The sequence below is a fragment of the Zootoca vivipara genome, chromosome Z1, assembly GCF_965207765.1.
Source record: "Zootoca vivipara chromosome Z1, rZooViv2.hap1.1, whole genome shotgun sequence".
In the NCBI taxonomy this organism is placed as follows: Eukaryota; Metazoa; Chordata; class Lepidosauria; order Squamata; family Lacertidae; genus Zootoca; species Zootoca vivipara.
This window is the reverse complement of record NC_142583.1, coordinates 38,149,914-38,173,308: the sequence shown is the minus strand read 5'-3', so window position 1 is coordinate 38,173,308 and position 23,395 is coordinate 38,149,914. Positions and strand designations below refer to the sequence as shown.

At 42.9% G+C, this 23,395-nt stretch overlaps 1 protein-coding gene across 4 annotated transcripts in view; it reads right to left on the bottom strand.

Annotated features, from left to right (window-relative positions):
* Nucleotides 1-23,395, bottom strand: part of TTC29 (tetratricopeptide repeat domain 29) — a 165,222-nt gene that overhangs the window by 96,381 nt on the left and 45,446 nt on the right. Inside the window, exons 1-4 of one of the 4 annotated variants that reach the window (XM_035114020.3) lie at nt 10,445-10,647; nt 7,280-7,317; nt 2,704-2,798; nt 509-592 (exon numbers count right to left, since the gene is read on the bottom strand). In XM_035114020.3, coding sequence (XP_034969911.1) covers nt 509-592; nt 2,704-2,792 — 173 coding nt within the window. In that variant the 5' untranslated portion in view covers nt 2,793-2,798; nt 7,280-7,317; nt 10,445-10,647. Of the gene's footprint in view, nt 1-508; nt 593-2,703; nt 2,799-7,279; nt 7,320-10,084; nt 10,648-23,395 lie in introns of those variants that run through there. The other 3 variants (XM_088660261.1, XM_088660262.1, XM_088660263.1) reach the window with 3 other exon arrangements.

The window sequence follows — 23,395 nt, the reverse complement described above, 5'->3', positions numbered from 1 at the left end:
TGTCCTACACCAAATGCTGCTATGCCTACAACTGTTTTTAAACACTATGTAGAAACAACAGTGATACTGCTGTGTAAACTTTGTGGGAAACTGCACTTCTCCCCAGGCTGATTTTGGACAGTGGGTTTTAGAAAAACAGTAAACATTATAGAGTTAGCACTGCAAACCACAGTACCAGTAGTATATTTCAGAAAGTAAAACTTCAGCCTTAAGTGAGAGGCTCTACAAAAATCAAGGAAGAAAAATACGTTTAAATTACTGACAAACAATTAATTGCTGCAAATCTACTTTGGTAAATCAGTGAATTAACACAAGCATTGAACTGAATGCGTTGATATATGCAAGATAAGTAGCAGTGAAACATAATTATTTAATATCAGTTTTAATTTTTAAATGCCACGTTCCTCAGAAAATTGCCTGAGGAACTTTAGATTTCAATGAATAAGACTAGAAACAAAGAAAACAATAAACTTTCAGTATAAAAATGCCTCAGAAAGACCTTACTTACGCAGCAGCCTCTTGTTTTGACAATCCTTTGATATGCACGGCCAAATAACGATCTATGGCATCTTTGCCTTTGATCAAATGCATCCTAAATTTAAATTAAAAAATTAAAGAACAGTGAGGTGACTTTACATCAAAATCTGCTACATGTATTATGTATTAACCTTTGCCAAGCAAAGACAGATAAATATTAAAATATTGACAAAGTATTTTATCAAACACATACTATCAACATGTACAAGTATCACTTTACCTTTTTGGTCTGTAGCTAATTCAAACCTTTATTTTGTAGAAAAGTACACGGCTTTAGCGAAAGGCTCCTTTTATTCATGGCTTTCACTTTTAATACAAAAATAATAAACCTTGTTGAACTCCATGTTTTGCAATGATTGGGAAGTAAATGTGCACCTTCTCCACTGTCCCTCAGACCTTGTGGGGGGCCGGACTATATTTTTTGGGGGGAGAAATGAACGAATTCTTATGCCCCACAAATAACCCAGAGATGCATTTTAAATACAAGGACACAGACTGAGAAGGTGATTGGGCCAGATCCAGCCCCCGGGCCTTAGGTTGCCTACCCATGTCCTCTCTCCTCCAGCCCCCTGTGCCATCACCTATCCCCCTCCCCAAACAGGCTCTTAGGGAGGCGCTGGGAGAAGGAGAAATAGTCCGTAGAAAGTGGGGGAGGACTTTTTGGACAGATACCACCCTTACAGTGCAATCCTATGCATGACTAGTTAGAAGCAGGTTCCACTGTAGTCAATGAAGCTTACGCCCAGATATGTATACGATTGCAGCCTAAAAGCATCCATATTTACAAAACCACTTCTGATTGAGAATGGCAGTTTAGATGTGATCATTCTTTGCTAAAACAAAAACAAGAAAGCCCCTGCAACCATTCTGCACTTCCTCCTGCTTGTTATGCAATATGCTAAAATAAAATATTATTCTCTTAAATACACAGCTGTTTAAATAATCTTACAAAACTAAATAAAGGAACACACAGTACCTTAGCACAACAATAACAAATCTTATGATAAAATAACAAAATGTGGGGATAAAGTTCAAATCCTGACCCAGCCATGACACTCACTGGGTGACTTGCAGCCAGTCACCATCTCTCAGCCTAACCTACCTCACAGGGTTGTTGTGAGGACAAAATGAAAGTGAGGGAGAACAATAAGTTCCTTAGAGGAAAGGTAGAATATAAATGTAATAAATAAACAAACAAAGAAACCCAATTCACAAATCACAATTCAAACAGGTGGACAACTTTATTACTATAAATAATGGGGTATCTCAGGTTGTAGGTGTCTGATTTGCATTTGCTTTACAACAGTGTACAGATCACTAACCAGTCGGAAATTAAACACGCAGTACATGTAATGCAGTACATTAATACAATTTAATAATATTGTAATTAAAAATAATATTGACGTGTAAGTTTGCATGAAGTTTCGAGACTTTCATTGATCTCACACTATTTGGCTGCACAGTGTCCTCACAAAACTTGTTAGCGACCAGCCCCAATAAAAGACAAAGAAAGAAAGGGCTTTAGACTTAGTGTATCTCCCCACCTGCTCAATAACCACCTTGATATACAGTCATACCTTGGTTGAAGTACGCTTCGGTTTGAGTACTTTCAGTTTAAGTACTCCGCGGACCCGTCTGGAACAGATTAATCCAATTTCCATTACTTTCAATGGGAAAGTTTGCTTCAGGTTTAGTTCGCTTCAGGTTAAGTACAGACTTCTGGAACCAATTGTGTACTTAAACCGAGGTACCATTGTACAGAAAACTAGCCCCTGAGAACCTGGGTTTCTGCATTTTTTATACCTATCCCACCTGTCTACCTATTTACAAAATCAGCTGCCATTGTGAATCCAGAAATATTAAAAATGCCTCTCTATCTTAATTTCGGCTCCACTATTTTGTACTTTTATCACAAAGCACACAGTTCAACTTTTATTGAGACTTGGGCATCAGCAGAAAGAGGAGGGAGACGTAAAGTTTTTAAACACTCTAATTACACATTAATTGACTGCATACAGTCCCTCTCAATTTCAATTAGTGCACAGGACTGGCTCTTTTTCATAGCTGGCCTGTACTGCAATGTGCTCCTTTAGTACGGTACTTTAGCTTTAAAGAGTGGTACACTCAACTGAGAAATAATAAACAAACAAATTAAGAAACACACACCTTGCAAGTTCTGGTGATGGGCACCTCATCTCTTCCTTACTTGGATGCGATTTGGGGGATCGCACTGGCACAGGAAGGAATATATTCATCTTGAACTAAATAAATGAGTACAGAATATTATCAGAAATTCATGTCACATAGTTTTAACTTTTCTTAGACATTTGTTACAGGTGTGTCGTTCAGTGAAACGGTATACTAGTTGTTCAAAGGTTCTGCAGCACCGAGATATCAGCAGAGCTTTCAGTCACTGTGAAATTGACTCATTAGATACCCATCATAATAAACGGAGACCCCTCATAGCACACACCAATTTGAAATTAACTTGGAGTAAGAGCGGCAATGAAGAGATGTTTAATCCAAAAATATATTTTAACTAGGCATGCAAAACTTCCAAGAATATTGGGAGCACATAAAAGTAACAATGAAAGCACAGAGAAGTTATTATTATTAATTTATTTTATAAAAACAGTAGATTGAAATATTAGAATTGGTTATATTCACTGGCCCAGAAACAGTGCTTGCAATAGAGCTGCTCTCTGATCATCATGTAGGCATGAGACAAATGCATGTTTTATAATGGAGCAGGTGGGAAATTAATACATATAATCAGAATATTGTGATCATACTACTAGACCTCATGTTGAACAGGGAAAACATAAACATAGCTATTTTTGTAACAATGATAGTACAAGTTGCCTACAAGTATCTCAATTTAGCATTTCCCAGCATTTAACTGTAACATTCAGTTTTACTGTTTTTCTTTTTAACTGAACATTTGCAACAAATTTCCTACACCTGTATATAAGAATGAAACCCCAATTTTAAATAATGACCCAACAAGTGCTTATTTTAACAGCCTTACATTTCAATAGCTATAAGAACATTGCTTATGGAACACTAGCATGTTATAATGACAACATAATGATAGTATCTTAATACCACAATTAGTCTTATATGAGCACAAGCTTTATTTCTTTTAAGCAGAACAACAACAAAAAGCCATTAGACAGAGCAGTCTAGCTTGTCATTTTGAAGTTCATAAATGCTAATAGGACTTTTTTGTCACATAGAGCACTGTGTTCTTTTCCCCACGTACTCAGCTTACACTTCCCACTATTAAAGTTACAGCTGCCAGTTCCTTCATTTTGCAAGTCTATGATCTGAGAACGTTAGCAGCAGGAGCACCCTTACTCTTAAACTTGGTTTAATGTAGATATTGTAAGCCCTGCTGGCAGGCCTCAAGGCACAAACTTTTAATGGAGTCAGAAACACAGCATTGTAAAAATGGAGAGAAGGTTCTCCAATTGTTAGAGAGATATGTTATTCCAAGGAAATTTAGTTTGCTTTACAAGTACAATGTACAGAATAGCTGATAGTGGTTCAAAAGTAAAAATAAGTAATAGAGCACTAATGAACCTCTGCTGTTGTTAGATCAAGACTAATCAAGACAATCTCCGGTGGGCTAGGGACAAAGGTGAGAGCTGTTTCCTAGTTCTGCTGGATCTCTCAGCGGCTTTTGATACCATCGACCATAACATCCTTCTGGACCGTCTAGAGGGGTTGGGAGCTGGGGGCACTGTTATACAGTGGTTTCGCTCTTTCCTCCCGGGCCATGTTCAGAAAGTGGTGGTGGGGATGTGTGTTCAGACCCCTGGGCTCTCACTTGTGGGGTGTCTCAGGGTTCTGTCCTCTCCCCCTTGCTTTTCAACATCTACAAGCAGCGGCTGGGAGAGATCATCAGGGGGTTTGGGCTGTTCATCAGTTTGTGGATGATACCCAGCTCTACCTCTTTCAAATCAGAACCAGTGAATGCAGTGAAGGTCCTGTGTGAGCGTCTAGAGGCGGATGGAGGATGGATGGCGGCTAACAGATTGAGGTAGAATCATGACAAGACAGAAGTACTGTTCGTGGGGGACAGTAGGCGGGCAGATGTGGAGGACTCCCTGGTCCTGAATGGGGTAACTGTGCCCCTGAAGGACCAGGTGTGCAGCCTGGGAGTCATTTTGGACTCACAGCTGTCCACGGAGGCGCAGGTCAATTCTGTGTCCAGGGCAGCTGTTTACCAGCTCCATCTGGTACGCAGGCTCAGACCCTATCTGCCTGCAGACTGTCTCACCAGAGTGGTGCATGCTCTAGTTATCTCTCGCTTGGATTACTGTAATGTGGGGATACCTTTGAAGGTGACCTAGAAACTACAACTAATCCAGAATGCGGCAGCTAGACTGGTGACTGGGAGCGGCCGCCAAGACCACATTACATTGGTCTTGAAAGATCTACATTGGCTCCCAGTACATTTCCGAGCACAATTCAAAGTGTTGGTGCTGACCTTTAAAGCCCTAAATGGCCTTGGTCCAGTATACCTGAAGGAGCGTCACCACCCCCATCGTTCTGCACAGACACTGAGGTCCAGCGCCGAGGGCCTTCTGGCGGTTCCCTCGTTGCGAGAAGCCAAGTCACAGGGAACCAGGCAGAGGGCCTTCTCAGTAGTGGCACCCGCCCTGTGGAACGCCCTCCCACTAGATGTCAAAGAGAAAAACATCTACCAGACTTTTAGTAGACATCTGAAGGCAGCCCTGTTTAGGGAAGCTTTTAATGTTTAACAGACCATTGTATTTTAATATTTTGTTGGAAGCTGCCCAGAGTGGCTGGGGAAACCCAGTCAGATGGGCGGGGTATAAATAATAAATAATAAATGATGATGATGATGATGATCCCCAGTTCAGAACTGCAGAGTCTTTTGAATGCAAACTTCTTCCATTTGGAACTTCTGAATAAATTACAAATGAAGGACAAACATATCTAGAGACTGAGTTCAGTTCATAATTAACCCAATTTTGCCCCTAGCACCAGCCCTTCCCACAACTGAAGCCACTCACTTCCCTTGTTTTGCTGAATCCTATTTGGGGTCAGTGATTAAAAGGGACTTTGTTAGGCCATGTAACACAGCACTGTGTGTCTCTCTCAAGATTCCTGGAAAATTGCAGGTTCCACTATAATCCCAGTGATCCTGGCAACCGTGATGTGATTGCTGGAGTGTTCCAGGATTTAATCAAAGCAGCAGCAGCAGCAGCAGCAACTGCATCAGGAACGGACTTTGGTCTTTCAAATTTCAGTGGTGACCTGTGTGAAGCCAAAATTTGCTCCCCCACCTCTCGCCTTCCATTCTGCAATTCACTACATAGTTGGGATGCCCTGTGGCTCTCTAGGCTTGGTGCCCAGTGTGGCAGAACCAGTTGCACTGCCCTAACACCACCTCTGATTGCATGCTACCACCCAGAAAGATTTGGATAAAGTGAAAGAGGCAGAAGGGAAATGGCAATCACTATGAGACTGGGTGCATAGAGGTCTCCAAGCCTCATTGTGTTCCTAGTTATATCACCAAGTGTGTGATTAGACCTAAAACTTAAATTGGCTGATCTGAATTGAGCCCATTCCAAAGTAAGTGAAAGAAAGCTTGCCCATTACTAATCAAGACATGGAATAATATATATAAATCAGGCCTTTCTCTTAGAGAAAACTCCATTTGACAGAATAATTGCCATGAGAATGTGCAAACAAAGTAAATAAAAAATTTCTTAGGAGATGTATTCAGGTTCATCTTAAAATGTAGATTGACAGGCCAGAAGCAGGTGAAGAAGAGTGACAGTACATTGTCACTGAAAAGTTGAACAGTGCTTAATGAAGCCAAATAAAATCTCATTTACTTATTTAAGAGATTTATATGCTGCCATTCAGGCTTTCAAAGGCAGCTTACAAAACAAACTGAATAATAGATGTTGACAGGTTTTCATCTGTTTTACTGTTAATTTTTACTAATAATTTTAATATTTCTTGTAAACCACTTAGAGATTTTATTATAATCAAAAGGTATAAACATTTTGTTAAAGAAAAAAAATAAAACATATAAAACACACAAAGTTGTAATATGAGGAAGTATTACCCGGAATACCACTCAAAACCATTTTACTGCAAAATAAAAAGAACAGCAATTTATTTCTGCACATTAGTAAGACTGTGAATACTATGACCAACAAGTACACAATGCCATCTTTAGATGTATCAGTGGTTCATGGCCAGAATACCTTTTTTGAAATCATAATAAAACTGAAAGCAGAGTATTTTCATCAATGACATCAGAAGCAAGGCTATGGGGTGGTTACCACACAGTGTTCACTTTAATTCACTCCATATGGCAACATGTACTGAAACATTTGTGTTTATCAGCTCACCATGTTTTTTTTTACTCATGGCACTGCAAATGTCAAAACTAGAAGTTTCCCGTGACTTGTGAACACTTCCCCATCCACCTAATAAGCAACTGCATATGAGCAGTTTGCCACATAACCAAGAGCCATGGGCGTAACCAGGATTTTTGTTTTTTGTTGGGTTGGGGGGGAGAACCTCAGTTAACTATGTATTTTTATTGATTTTTATTGATGGGGGTAGCTGCCCCGCCTTGCCCCCCTGGCTACGCCCATGCCAAGAGCTGCTACTTGAGTGCCATAAACATCTTAGAAATTAGAACAGAGATTATTCAAACTGTATGAATAATGAACCAAAGATGATAAACTCTTACAGCTTAATGATGTGCAGCGCAGTGTTCTTTTAGGATACCTAAAAAAGAAAGAAATGCACTTTAAACACATATCAGACAAAGAAATTGATAAATTGTTAAACGTTAGCAAAGTGTCCATCATGGCAGGCATCACAGGGTTGGGGATTATACACTGCAAGGCTACCAGGGGACTGCAGTGTGTCTTTGCATATTCTGTGCATACACTACACTCCCTGCCACAATCACTATCATTGAGGGGTAAGAGGAGGTTTGCCCCCACTACAGCACACCCAAGTGCAGCACTTTATCTGACCCCACAGGACTGGATGGGAATTGAATATTCAATATGTCAGAAAAAGTAAAGGAGTACATCACAGGGCCAGGAACTAAACTACTCAAACCCCTTCTGCCCCTAGCAATTGTGAATCAAAGTGCATCTAGGTTGTTTTGTGGTCACATGAATGGTGTGACAGAATCTTGGGAACTAGTTTAGACAGGTAAGTAGATAGATACCATAAGACTCTAATCCAGGCACCCCCAAACTTTGGCCCTCTAGATGTTTTGGCCTACAACTCCCATGATCCCTAGCTAACAGGACCAGTGGTTGGGGAAGATGGGAACTGTAGTCCAAAACATCCGGAGGGCCAAAGTTTGGAGATACCTGCTCTAATCCTGTACACAGTGACATGTGAGTAATCTTGCGCTGATCTTGCGCTGCTGTGTTGTACATTTATTTCTGGGAAATAACCACCTGATTTATATATTCCTGAAAAATAACCATCTCATCTATTCACAGTCTGAATAAATCCCCTCCTAGAAGACAATGAAACATTTCTTATCCAAAAAAAGCTGGCAAACCTCCTCCTGGGTAGCCAATACATATTACCACATACACAGAGTGTTGCTTTTGTGGCCCAAATTGTTACAAAAAAGAAGCACATTTTCCATCTTAAAGTTGCAGGAATTTCCAGGGCTATTTATTTATTTACTTATTAAATTTCAATGTTGTCCTTCATGCACGGATAACATGGCAGCTTACAAAAATACAAAAATACAGAGCACAGCAACAAACAAAAGCACACACCCCCTCAGTTTAAAAAGCCATATATTGTTTAATTAGCCAAAGTCCTAATTTAATCACCCAGTCATTCTTCTATGCCTTCAGGCAGCTTTTTTGCCCCCAGACTGGCTCTGCAACAAAGTTAGCCACCCTCCCCATAAGGGGAAGGTAAAAGTCTGTGAGGTTATTTGCAGTGGATTATAAATGGGTATGGGAGGAGATAAACACCCCATGCCACAGCCAGCCCTTTCCCAGCCCTGCTATTTTGGCAAATGTGGGGCTAGGATTGCAAATGTGTTAGCATAACATCTAGTTTGGCCCCGTCTGTTGCTGAAGGCCTTTTCAAATGTACCTGAAGCAAACTCACAAAAACTGATGCTTGAGCTATAATTGCACTACCCCAATCCAGTTCTAGAATAGCTACAAGCAGTGGCTTATATAATAGATGGGACGGGGATAGTGTGCAACAGCAAGCAAAAAATACCTGCAGGGAAATGTTAATACAATCATCTTGAAAGAAAAATAGTCCAGGAGTACACTATGAAATGGAGAAAACCTACACCTCATCAAGTAATAAACTGTATCTACTTAAAGTTATCGTGTAAAAAGCTGAGGATCGACATGCACATATCTTGCCATAATTTAAAGCTCTGAAGCAGGGAGAATCCTTCTAGAACTGTAAAGTTACTACATAAAAGCAACAGAATGTCATTTTAACAAAGGACTAGCCACAAAAGTATCAGATATACATCCCACCTATTTTTTGTGTAACATTTGTATATCCTAACTTAAAATATGGAAGTAACTTATAATTATGCCTAAATCCATCACAGAGCTAGGCATGCTCAAGCACATGGATTTCAGTTGGCATAAGTCAGTTTAACTGTTGGCTGTGGGCTTGTACGTTTATTTTGGCCCTTAAATAAATATTGAATTAGAAGTTTCTCCGCCTATTGACTTACTTGAGGCAAATCCTTTTTAATTAACCACATGTCAAATAGCTTCAGACTACTGTGGCAGCAAATAACCACTCCACCTCTAACCAGCATGATGAATACAGAAATGCAGCCTTGGAGGGAGTTCTGAAATATTGCATTCGTTTGCTTTTAAAAAGACTGGACAGCTACACGAATCTGACGAGGATCTTGCTGTTCAGTTAGGGGGAGAAACTGTGTTTCCACTGCGTCCTCTCCCCCTCCCCCACAGCCAAAGGTTTATTGCAGGGCGTCCGAGATCTTGCGCTGCTGTGTTGTACATTTAGAGGGTCAACACCTATTAAAGTGAAGCATTATTGACAACTGCAAAATGATTCTTCCAGAGCTGAAATGTGCCCGATTACATTTATATATATTCTCCCCTGCGCTTCCACGCGCCAGCAGTTCTAGCTCTGGAGCGTCTGAAAGCACCTTTTGCTTTCTACCTTTGCGCTTCTCGGCTACCAAATCCCAAGGATGCAACTAATCGTTATCAGGGATCAGGAGCGATTTACCGGACGGCACAGCAGAATCTCTGCACACACAGCCCTCAATTGGGAGGGGGAGAAAAAGAAAGACATATTGATCTCAGATTTTCGTCGCCCCCCTCGCCATCTTCCCCACTATTCCCCTTTCCCTATCACCTCCAACTTCGCCCCACTCGCCTCAACCCGGAACTGAAGGAGAAAGTCCGCCAGGGACAAACGTGGGCTGACTGTACACGCTAGAAATTAAGTCTACTACTGTATATAGGATCAAGATACGAACGCGCGCGCGCGAGCGCACACCCACCCGAAGAAAAATCCCCACACAGGTGGGGAAAGGGAGAGGATGGAGCCTCTCTGCGCGGGCGCGTTCAGCCCAATTCTATGCACGTGTGAAAGAAGCCCCCAGTAGCCGGGCACACGCAGAGAGGACAGCCCGCTGGATGCGAGAGGGAGGGTAGAGCCATGCTATACAAAGGCTGGGGGCGGGGGGAGACGGCGCTCTCTCCACCACCAGCTCAACCTGTTGCTTTTCTTTCCATCTCTATCTCTCTCTCTCTCTCTCTCCCGCCTGCCCTCCCAGCATGAATCACGGCGTTCAACCCAACCCAGCCCCCGGGGAAGGGGAAGGGAAGACCAGGTCTACTCCCACGTCTGCACCGCTTACTTGTAGGCCTTACGGACTCAGGCAGGGAAAGACGCCTGGCCGTCACCATGGCAATGGGGCGGCGCCAGGGAAAGCGCCCCTCCCCCCGCCTCCCAGGCGCGCCCTCCCGCCCTCGGCCTGGCTTGGGGGAAGAGGAAGGATCCGGCTTCATGCTAGTGGCCGGCTGACGTCTTGCAATGGCTCCCTTCACTGTTCATTCATTCATTCATTTTAAAAAAAACTGGCTTTAATTGAAAGATTTCCTTGCGCTACAAAACAAACAAATAAACGGGGGAAAGTGCATCTTTCGTCTCCACTTTCGATTCATGGAGTCTTTTTCATGGAGAGTGGCTCGGGAAACCCAGCCAGATGGGCAGGGTATAAATAAAATAATAATAAAACAATAATAATAATAATCCCACAATTCACCCTTTGCTATTCTGTTGCTGTCGAAATAGCTGCCAGTCTGTTATGGGCATGTGAGTGAAAAATCCTGTTGGGTTACTTAGTAACTTCCTTTCTTGTCTAGAAATAATGTTAATATGATATTACAATCATGGACATCTTTCAGTTTATCATATCAATCTAGTTCCCAAGCAATCTTTTTTCCTTCCAAATTTCAGAATATGTTTTGTGGCTGCAAAGTGATTGGATCTAGTACCACAGGAAGAAGGCTAGAGTTTTGACAGACATAGGTTGCTCTGTGCCCACATGGGCAAGTTAAGGAAAACAGCATTGACCGCAGCCGTCTCCTTTTTGTACAGTTGTGTGTATGCCAAGGTTTTAGGTTTCTCAGTGGCCCTCTTAAATGGCCACTGAAGAACCAAGCATTTGCCCCAACTCCTCAACATATCTTTTCCCTCTCTGACATTTCTGTCTCACCTCACTCTGCTACATATCTCTAGGAGCATACTAACTTTACAAACCCCTATATAAAAATGTTTAATCTAAATCTCCTATGATTTCCTTAAAAGTTATGAAGATAGAGATTTCAATCAAACACTCCCCCCCCCCCCCACTAAACATGCTGGTTTTCTTTTGACTGATTACCAAGATGGCCTGTTTACATTTGTATAAACAACACCCTACCTACTAAAGTAATCTGTCTCTTCTTTCTAATGATAGACATAGTTTCTATAGAACCATTGCCAGCATTGTCTCTGTGTCATGTGTTTCTTTTGTTTAACTCTGTTTGAGAAACGTGATGGAGACAGTGGGTGCCAATGAAGATCAAACAGACTTTCTATAAAGAAATAACTAAAGGAATCTCCAGTCTTGCTTTTCATTTATATGGGTTAGCATCATGTTTCTTGTCATTAAAGGCTTAAAAGCCAAAACTTTTATTTCATTTAGTAACCTGTTGGTCTACAACTGTCTCCATCTCTAACCATTGACAGTGCCAGCTGGGTCTGATGGGAGTTGGAGTCCATCAACAACAGCTGGAGGGCCGTTCCCTGTTGTCCTAAAACATATTTACCAGCATGTAAGCTCCTCTAAGGGACGCGGGTGGCGCTGTGGGTTAAACCACAGAGCCTAGGGCCTGCAGATCAGAAGGTTGGCAGTTTGAATCCCCGCGACTGGGTGAGCTCCCGTTGTTTGGTCCCAGCTCCTGCCCACCTAGCAGTTCAAAAGCACATAAAAGTGCAAATAGATAAATAGGTACTCTCCGGCGGCAAGGTAAACGGCGTTTCCATGCGCTGCTCTGGTTCGCCAGAAGCAGCTTAGTCATGCTGGCAACATGATCCGGAAGCTGTACACTGGCTCCCTCGGCCAGTAAAGTGAGATGAGCGCCACAAACCCCAGAGTCGTCCGCAACTGGACCTAATGGTCAGGGGCCCTTTACCTTTAAGCTCCTCTAAACATATTTAAGTCTTGGTGTTAGCTGTGCTATGTATAAAGATAAATCAAGTACTTAATGGCAAATGGTCCCTGCCAGGGAGGAAGCCCAATTTCATTCACTTGGACATAAGGTAAAAAAGGTAAAAGACCCCTGGACATTTAAGTCCTGTCAAAGGTGATTATGGGGTGCAGTGCTCATCTTGGCTTTTCAGGCTGAGGGAGCCGGCGTTTGTCCACAGACAGCTTTCCGGGTCATGGGGCCAACATGACTAAACTGCTTCTGGCACGACGGAACACCATGACGGAAGCCAGAGTGCATGGAAACACCATTTACCTTCCTGCCGCAGCAGTACTTATTTATCTACTTGCACTGGTGTGCTTTCAATCTGCTGGGTTGGCAGAAGCTGGGATAGAGCAATGGGAGCTCACCACTGTTGCACAGATTCAAACCGCCAACCTTCCAATTGGCAAGCCCAAGAGGCTCAGTGGTTTAGACTACAGTGTCACCCGCTTCCCTCACTGGGTCACAGTTCTGGGTAGTCATATTTAGGATTGTGCTGTTGGCAGTGAAAAAGTGCTCAGAGCTTGTTTATGGTTACTTAGAGGAAAAATCCATTTAAAGTATAAAGAATCTGAATAGAAGTACTAGGTATGTTAAATTGTTTTCTCAAACAGCTTCTTTTCATGCCATTTGAAGGTCTGGAATTCAAAACTGAAGAAAACTCTTTTATCCTGCAGATTTAATTCATGTAAAGTGTGTCTTTGGACAATGAGCAAAAGAAATATTAATATTCCAAGGTCCAGTAATAGCATAGAGAGTAAATAAAACCTTTACAAAAATAGTGATCCATGAACTTACACGTTGAACTAAAATTTGTGAAACTACATAATTTTACAGTAATGGTACTAAGTTTTAAATTCACAGTTCCAGTACTAAGAATTCTTAGTTCCAGAAAGATTTTAAAAATCTACTATAATGCATATCTTTACCTAACCATCATACAACATACAACAATGGGGTTTTAAAGTTGGGTGGTTACATGGAAAGAAAAAGGGAAATTGATCTACAGATTAGGATGCTAGTGGTAGGTATTATTAGATGGATAAATCAATATCATTATATGCAAAAGCCACAGGAGTAATTCCATTGCCAATGCTCTTTATTTGGCTCGAGGATTGGATTTGTGTAGACAATTCACCGAGCAAATTGAAATTTGCCTAGTTCTGTACATTAATAATGATCCAAAAAAGATGTGTGATATTTAGTTAGAACTGCCTCCTCCATTCCTTAAGTTTTATATTTTTAATATGTCTTTAAAGTTTTTAAATATTACATTCATATGAAATTTGAATAGTGATAATTACCCTTTTGTACATCATATCGGAATCTTCTGATGAAGCAGTTACATTTTTAAAAAAATAAGATAAATAGTATCTTTTATTTTGAAAGACAATTCCTTTGTAAAGCAGGGTTTTAAGGTGTGGGACGGGATAATATATTCAGCAGAGAGAGTATATTGTTCTGCCAGTAAAGAAGAGAATACTTGCTTGAAGCAGTTTATCAGAATAGAATTCATCCTATGCAGATAGATTTGGGGGAATAAAATGGTCAAAAGATAAATGGAAATTGGAGGAATACATTTCACATGCTACGGTAGTTACTGTCTTAGACTCCACATCTGCATACACATATGAACTCACATTAGTATTGTTATGGATTTGTGCATGGGCGTACCCAGGATCAAAACTAGGGGGGGGGCAAGGGGAGGGGCCAAGGCACGGAAGGGGAGGGGCCACAAAGTGGGCGGGAACAGCGAACTCGCGCTCCGCCGGGCTGTGCCCCTCCCTAGAAGCAGGGCTGGTGGGCGGAGGCGGAGCCCAGCCCAGCGGAGCGCGAGTTCAGCGTTCCCGTCCGCCGCGCCGCGCTCTCTGGTTCCCCGCCGCGCTTGGCCTTGCCAGAGGGCGCGACGGGGAGCTGGAGGGAGGGCGCAGCGCGGCGGGCAGGAACGGCGAACTCGCGCTCCGCCGGGCTGTGCTCCGCCTCTGCCCACCAGCTCTGCTTCTAGAGTAGGGCAGCTGCCCTAACTTGCCGCATGGTGGGTACGCCCTTGGATTTGTGGGTATACAAATTCCCCTGGGTTTCTGGGTGCGCTGCCTTCCTCTAGATTCCTGTGGACTAAGCTTCTTTTCTAGACTAGGGCATCGCCTGGGGGGAAGCTGTTAAGGAGTACAAAGGTGCTGATGACCAGTCATGAACACATCAAAGGAAGATTATTGAGTCTGGGGAAAACAAGGGTTGCCAGGGATACAGTGGGCCTTGAAAAAAATTTGGTTGCTTTGCAATAGGCTTGGAAAACAGAGGTTGCCTGGGTGACAATGGGTGAAGCTATAAGCGGAAGAGGAGGAGTTGTTTCTGCAACTGGTGCTGGGAAGAAGCAGGAAATGGGCAGACAGCCATACAGGGCGAAGGAGAAGCCATCACCACAGGGCACAGGCAGCATGGCTGATTCATCTGCTTGTGGATTCGAGCTGGCTGCTCTTAGCAGGGCAACAAAGGACTCTCTTGTGATGTGAATGCTGGAAACTCTCTCCATCTGGGTGCAGGTTGTAAATATGTGTAATTAAACTGTATTTCATAAAAACACGGCAGTCTCTGCTGTGCCTAATCCTCCAGAATGAAACACAACTCTGGGTCAACGCCCAGAACCCCCTCAAATCTTCTTACTGCTCAGCAGAGATTGGGAGTTGCGTGTAACAGTATTAAATATTGCAATCTAGATGGTAAACTTACTGCTTATGTTCCTTTCAGCTACAGTTTATCAGCAAAAGATTTGTTTTTAAACACTGGTAGTTTGCACATATATTGGTGCACGTGCGCCACACATATATATGCACTGGTAGTTATATATATATATATATATACACACGTACCAATATACTGTATGTGCAATCAGTTTATTATTACGATCATAGACCAGCAGTTGTTTGAGGTCTTGTATTATAATCAAGCGGTATATAAATCTTGTAAAATAAATAAAATAAGTAATCCAAGCATCAAAGGTTTTCTCTCGAACAGTAGCTGTTACTTTTCCTTCCTGAGTATGAAAGACCTTGAGTTCTTCATAGCCTCAGGCAAATGAGCGTGAAGGTCTCCTTTATGAATGAGTAAAAGATAATCAAAACTTAGGGTGAGATACAATTTTTTCTATGTCGTTCTTGAGGGGGTTCTTTTTGGGTTTTTTTTGAAGGAAAATAATACCTGGCTTCATAATGACTGATTCTAAGAATGATTCCTTGTATATATGTTCCACCTTGGTTAAAGATAATGGTTAAAGATAAATATCTTGGTTAAAGATAAATATCTTAGATAGCAGAGCCAATTACGTCACTAAGTTAATAATCCCAGCCCAACGTAGGGCTTTAATGCTGGCCCGTTTGAATGTTTTTCCCTCGGCATTTGTCAGGGGAAGATATCAAAACATTCCTAGAAACAATAGATTCTGCAGATGTTCTATGAATGTCCCGGACACTGTAGAGCACTGTAGAGCATATTCTCTTTCATTGCCCATTGTACAGTGAAAGTGTGGGATTCTGCCTATCTGACGTTGACCAAAGGGTAACGGCGGGGGTAGCCGAGTTTTTGGTAGCAGTCCTCCAAGGAGCAGGTTAACAAGGAAAACCACAGATTCTACATATATATATGTGTATGTATGTAGCCAACTGCTACCATATATATATATATATATATATATATATATATATATATATATATATATCAAGGCTTTTATATGTTATTCTCACTTTTATGGTTTTATTTGCAAAATGCCTAATAAAGGTTTGATAAGTAAAGATAATGAAAGAAAAGTATAAATATGGGCAAGGGCAAGTGAAGAGACAGGGAAAGAAATTATGAGACTCCTTTTGAGGAAGAAGAGATGTGGGGATAGAATGCTGTGTGGTTGAGGGGGTAGTCTTAGGACAGAGGTGGGGAACCTCAGGCCCAGGAGCCAAATGTGTCCCTCTCTTAGGTCTCTTTATCTGGCCCTACGGAACCACCCACTAACAGTGCCTCAGTCTTATCTGGATTGAGCTTCAGTTTGTTGGCTCTCATCCAGCCCATTACCAAGGCAAGACAAGAGTTCCAGCACATCCACTGCCACACCTGCAGATGTAAAGGAGAAGTAGAGCAAGGTGTCATCAGCATCTTTTCCAAATCCAGGGAGAGCTTCTTAAGGAGTGGTTTTACCACTGCCTCCTTCAAACAAGCAGGGACCACTCCCTCTCACAAGGAGGCATTAATCACCTCCCCGGCCCAGCCAGCTGTCCCCTCCCTGCTAGTTTTTATAAGCCAAGAGGGACAGGAGTCCAGAACACCAGTGGTTACCAGGACTGATCCAAGCACCTTGTCCATATTTTCAAGTCTTAACAACCAAAACTCAACCAACACAGCAGGACTAGACAGTGCTCTGGACACTCATTGAGATTCATTCACTGAATCAACACCTGCAGAGTCAACATCCCAGTGGATGCTATCAATTTTAATCTCAAAATGCTGCACAGACAAGTGAAAGTGAACTACTGTCGGTTTTGCCACCTCCTTCAGTCCAGACTATAAAAGGCCCCGCACTACCTGGAAAAGCTCTTCCGAACAGCAGAATGAGGATGCAATGGAGGGAGCAAAGTACAGTATGCCTTGATTGAAAGCAGCATGTTGAAGGTGAGGAAAAACTACATTTTTGTGCTACAAACATGTTAGTGCTTACACAATCTCTACAGGGGTACCTCTGGTTAAGAACTTAATTCGTTCCGGAGGTCTGTTCTTAACCTGAAGCACCACTTTAGCTAATGGGGCCTCCTGCTGCTGCCGCGCCACCAGAGCACAATTTCTGTTCTCATCCTGAAGCAAAGTTCTTAACCTGAGGTACTATTTCTGGGTTAGCGGAGTTTGCAACCTGAAGCGTTTGTAACCCGAGGTACCACTGTACCCCCCTTTGTGCTTCACAGCCGCTGTCCCAGATCTATTTCACACTCCATTTCATGCAAACTGGGAAAGAGACCCCCCTTGGCCAGCAGCAGAGCAAGTGAGCATTGCCACTAGCACAGTCCCTGATTGGTGGGCACTGGTGTTAGTTCACAAACACCAAACTCTCCTCCCAACAGATGAAAATGTGAGGACAGTGCACCTCATGCAGGTAAGCAGGGGAAGGGGAAACGGGTGGAAATGTTGTGGGTGTGTCTGCCATTTTTCTGCCCATCATTGTAGCAGTATTTTCCCATTGCATTTTTCTCTTCCCTTTCTGGGCTGACATGCATTGGATTCAGCAGTCATTCTGCTGGTGTAATTGAGGAGCATCTCCAGTCTCAGGGCAATGTTGGTATAGGATTGCTGTATACCTGCTTATTCCTGGCATTTTATTTTGCCTACTCTTATGATGAAGACTCTGAGGGAAAATAGTTTCTTTTTTTCTGGGCCATCAGCAAATTAGTTAGTGAAATTCTAATAGAGCATTTCAACATTCCCTATAAGTGACATGAATATAAGCCTTTCTTATTAATTGTAGCTGATTAGCCACGAGGCAAACATTTAATTAAACCTTGGGAGACAATAAAGTGGCACATAAATTATCCATTCAGGAGTACAAAGGTCTTTACTTTTCATTAAACATAGTTTAACCAATAATTACACATCTTAAGCTCAATTTGTATTTTAGCAGGATTGAGGACAGCATCCCCCTCCATGGATTTCCTGTTGTTGTTTTTGTCAGTCATGTATTTTTTCATGCTTTTTGACTTGTATTTATTTAGTCAGTTATTCATGTTATTTCCCTAATTATCACAACTGCCAGTCAGATCATGGATTACCACGTGACTTGAAAAAGCTCCCCTCATTTAAAAAAAGATATGGGTAAACGATTAACAAGCCCTTTCATATACTCAGAGGTAATGTAGCACAGGTGTGATATTAGATGGATGTAACCATAAAAGATTTGTCTTGATTAATTTAAACTCTTTCAGTTCTCACCTATAAATCGCAGATCTTTGATATGAGGAATATATTTCTAACTTGACTTCAGACGGACTAAAGGTAATGCACATTTGATTGCGATTTTTAACTGCTTGAGTTGCTGAATCATTTCAAACTAAGAAAGTGAGACTAGCAACAAAATGTTGGGAGTGTGGATTGTTCCAGTTCAATGTGCAAGTCAGCTATGCCTTCTTACAGGTGCAGCAATAAAACTGTTAGCACATTTGTAAAGCTAAGCAGGGTCTGGCATGGTTTCAAATGGGATGGGAACTGTGTGTTGAGATTCCTGCATTGCAGGGCATTGGACTAGATCACCCTTGAGGTCCCTTCCAACTCTATGATTCCATTTCTCTACTAACTCCAGTTTCCATTTCCCCCTCACCCCAACATACTTAATATTCCATACAAACTAATCATACTCAGTCCTCCAAAACAACAACTACAACAATATGCGACAACCGCGGCTAGGACGTTGTTAGCCCAAAAATGGAAAACTCAGGAGTTACCAATGATTGAAGAGTGGCAGACGAAGATGATGGACTATGCGGAACTAGCAAGACTGACTAGCAAGATCCGAAACCAGGGAATGACAAGGTTCCAAAAAGACTGGAGAAAATTTGTGGACTATATGGAGAAGAACTGTAGAAGTTTAAAGACACTTGAAGGATTGAAATAAATCCTACGAACTGACTTTAAGTAGGGAAACAAAAGAACTGCAAGATAGGAGTGAATAAGAAAACCTGATGAGGGCATGGGCGTAGGCAGGGGGGGCAGGAGGGGGCAGCTGCCCCCCCTAGAAGCAAAAAAATTAATGTATTTTACAGACCATAACCAGCACTTTTCCCCTCCAAAAACTGAAGTGGAAAGGGCTTTGCTTTAGCAAGAGCAGCTAAGTCTCCGCTTGCTGGGGGGGGGGTGACACACAGCAGTAACAAAAACACATCAAATAAATAAAGCAAAGTGGCTACCAGTAGTTAAGCAGTTAAGACAATGGAGCATATATCCCCAGGCAAGATTCGATAGCTGACCATTTCACCCTATTGTTCTTAAGTGGGAGCTGTTAATGAGCATTCAGGAGCATTAAGAGTTCTATTGGCGATTTAATGAGGGTGCAGACTCAGAGGATTCAATTTGACTAAGGTGGCTCTGCAAGGCTAAAAAGAAGTGAATAAGAAAGGGGGGGCTGTAGCTTTGACAGACACAGTGATGTTTATAAAAAGCATTGGTGTTCCAGTCTGCCCCTCCTCCTGCATCTGTATACTGTAAATCAGGGGTGGCCACCTCCCAAGAGACTCTGATCTACTCAGAGTTTAAAACTGGGGGTGATCTACCCCCTTTTGGGGGGTTCAGGTCAAAGCTGTTGAGTTTTTTTTAAAGGAAGGGAAGCCCTGTTTTTTGGGGTTTAGGTCAAACTTGTTGAGCTTCTTTTAGGAGGGAGGGAGGTCCATTTTTGTTTAGGGCTTCAGGTCATAGTTCAACTTTTTTGAGGGAGGAGGAAAATTTTGGGTGAGCTTTTTTTAGGGGTGCCAGTGACCTACCAGTGATCTACCACAGACATCCAGTGATCTACTGGTAGATCACAATCTACCTGTTGGACGTGCCTGCTGTAAATCAAGCAGAGAGAAAGCTGCTTACAAGGCTCCTGTACATGCAGAGTTCCAGCATCCCAGCGTCACCCAGAGGCACCCACAAATATGAGTTATCCCTCTCTCTATTTCTTCCTTCCTTCCCTCCCTCTTCCATCTTTAATAAAATACGGGGGGGGCAGATAAGCCCCACATAGAAAGCCCATCAACATGGGGGGATGACTCTTTCAAATACGGTATTTACCAGTAATTGGGGGGGGGGGAGAGGGGCACCTAGGCCTCTAGGAGTTGGCTGCTATGCCTAGGAGTAGGGCAATTCAAGAAAGCAGAATGATGCATATGGTATGGTAATATATCAATAGAATCGTAGAATTGTAGTCGGAAGGGACCACAAGGGTCATCTAGTCCAACCCGCTGCAATGCAGGATTTTTTTCCTAAGGTGGGGCTTGAACCATGGTTGAAATATTATGCTGATATGCAGCAACGCCTCGGAGCCGTCGTGGCTGCGGCCATGCCTTGCCCCGCCCTCGCCCGCCCTTCCACCCCCTCTCGCCTGCCCGACCCTCCTGTCCTCTTGCTGCAGAGTTCCAGCATCAGAGCGTCATCCAGAGACACCCACAAATATGAGTTATCTCTCTCTCTATTTCTTCCTTCCTTCCCTCCCTCTTCCATCTTTAATAAAATACCGGGGGGGGGGGGGCAGATAAGCCCCACATAGAAAGCCCATCAACATGGGGGGATGACTCTTTCAAATACGGTATTTACCAGTAATTGGGGGGGCACCTAGGCCTCTAGGAGTTGGATGCTATGCCTAGGAGTAGGACAATTCAAGAAAGCAGAATGATGCATATGCTATGGTAATATATCAATAGAATCATAGAATTGTAGTCGGAAGGGACCACAAGGGTCATCTAGTCCAACCCCCTGCAATGCAGGATTTTTTTCCTAAGGTGGGGCTTGAACCATGGTTGAAATATTATGCTGATATGCAGCAACGCCTCGGAGCCGTCGTGGCTGCGGCCATGCCTTGCCCCGCCCTCGCCCGCCCTTCCACCCCCTCTCGCCTGCCCGACCCTCCTGTCCTCTTGCTGCAGAGTTCCAGCATCACAGCGTCATCCAGAGACACCCACAAATATGAGTTATCTCTCTCTCTATTTCTTCCTTCCTTCCCTCCCTCTTCCATCCTTAATAAAATACGGGGGGGGCAGATAAGCCCCACATAGAAAGCCCATCAACATGGGGGGATGACTCTTTCAAATACGGTATTTACCAGTAATTGGGGGGGGGGGCACCTAGGCCTCTAGGAGTTGGATGCTATGCCTAGGAGTAGGACAATTCAAGAAAGGCCCATAAATATAAAACAGCAGAGCTCCCAGCCTGGTCCCTGAGTCCCTAAATTCAGAAAAGACGCTGTTTGGTTTTTTTGCCCCCTGTATTTTTTTATCTATGCAGCCATCTTTTATTTCCTATTTCTTCAAGTTGCTCAGATGCGGCAGATTCTAGGCTGAATGTAAAGGGGTCAAAGTCGTATCCATGGATTGCATTGAAAATTGAGCACTGAAGCTTTTAACAGCACATGTGCATAGTCCCGCTTTCTTTTCTCTGTTCCACTTGCTGAAAAGCTCATACATTGTTTTCCCACTGTGAGGTGATTTTTTCAGACAGGCCCCTCAGTGTGGAGATCCACATGGGACCTGTGTTTTTATGAATGGGTTAACTCCGGGCCTAGCCCCCCCCCCCCAGCATGCAACTAGAACTGTTCAAAAATTTATGACTGGCCACTGCTGTAAGCATTGGGATGGAGGTGATAAGGTTTTTTGTTTTTGTTTTTAAAGGGGAGTGCATTTTAAAAAGTTTAAATGTTGTTTTTGAAGAACACTGCAAGAATCAACCAGAAACCATCAAATAAAAGCAAGCAAACCAGAGCCAGCAAGGCACACACACACAGCCCTGAATACAAAAGACTTACATGAGTGCCTCTGAAGTTAAATGTAGGTTGCTCCATTCATGTACAAAGATACTTAGATGGCAAATGAAAACTAGCTGCTGTGAAGCACTCACATTCATATATAATTGAAATACCCAAGAGTAAAATACTCAAGCACAATAGATGACAACTGATAAAAACAAGGGAAGGACTTGAAAACAAGATACAAAACTCTGGGGGATTACTGAGAATTTTCTAACACAAACTGAAGAAACTTCAATAGCTACATCTAAATTACCACATAATAAAAAACTGAAATAAAATAAAAACAGTTGAACTGCTGAAGCTGGCAAATTAGTGGCTGTGCTTTGGCATACAGTAGAGGATCATTGTGCCAATTCAGAGAGAGAGAGAGAGAGAGAGAGAGAGAGAGAGAGAGAGAGAGAGAGAGAGAGAGAGAGAGAGAGAGAGAGAATAGTGCTATGACTTTTATCTTCTGCCACTTGGCTAAGGAAGGGACAGTGCACTTGATTCACAGCATATATCCTTTATCCCATAATCCTGCAGACTCCTTTGGAAGCAATACACTGTAGAAGCTTTGAAATCTCAGAACTGAGTTGTGGAGGGGGGAGTTATTCATTACTATATTATCGCTTCTTAATTCTGATGTATAAAATTATTGCCGTTACGACATATCTCTACAGCCCTTTATAGTTCATCAAATGCATTTACAACATCATTCATTTATAATAATACTGTGGGATAGAACATGGCAACCCTTGTTTTACTGACAATACAGGGCCTTGTCGAAAGTCTACATCGGCTTTCATGTTGGGCAGCTTGTTGCCCTTGCAAGACTTCTTGGTTTTAGCATTCAGATGGCCAGTTTAAAACCTCAGTATCTGTTCTCAGGCACAACAATTTTGACCACCTTCCCAACTTGCACACTGCAAAATTTCTGTATGAATGCAGATGGGAGCAGAATTCCAGTATGTGCCAAAACCAACCAACCAACCAACCCAGGCCAATCCAAGGTTTGAATCAATTCTATCTGGCTCAGCTGGGATTTGAAACCAAGGTTCCATTGCCAAGGAACAGCCAGTGGCAGAGCTTCATGCTCTGGCACTGGGTGGTGGTGGTGGTGGAGAGCAGGCAGCGGCGGGGCTGGCGTGCGTCCTGGGGGCGTGGCACGCAGGGGCGGGATGTGCATCCTGGGGGCGTGGCACCCAGCGTAGGCAGGGGGGGCAGCCGCGATGGCACCGCAATGGGATCGAGCTGCCGGCGGCGATGTGCTCCCCCCGCACTCCTCTTCCTCCGCCAGTGGGAACAGCAACAGAGTTTATCCCTTGACTGACATTTTGTAATGAGAAGTAGAGCAACATTACCTTGTGTAGTTTTATTCTGTTCCTTTTGAAGACTGGCTGGCAGGGATGTGACATGGTTCTGCCTTGCCCTAACCTGTCCCGTTAAGATTACCAGATTTTCTAGTTGTGTTGTTGTTTAGTCATTTAGTCGTTTCCGACTCTTTGTGACCCCATGGACCAGAGCACGCCAGGCACTCCTGTCTTCCACTGCCTCCTGCAGTTTGGTCAGA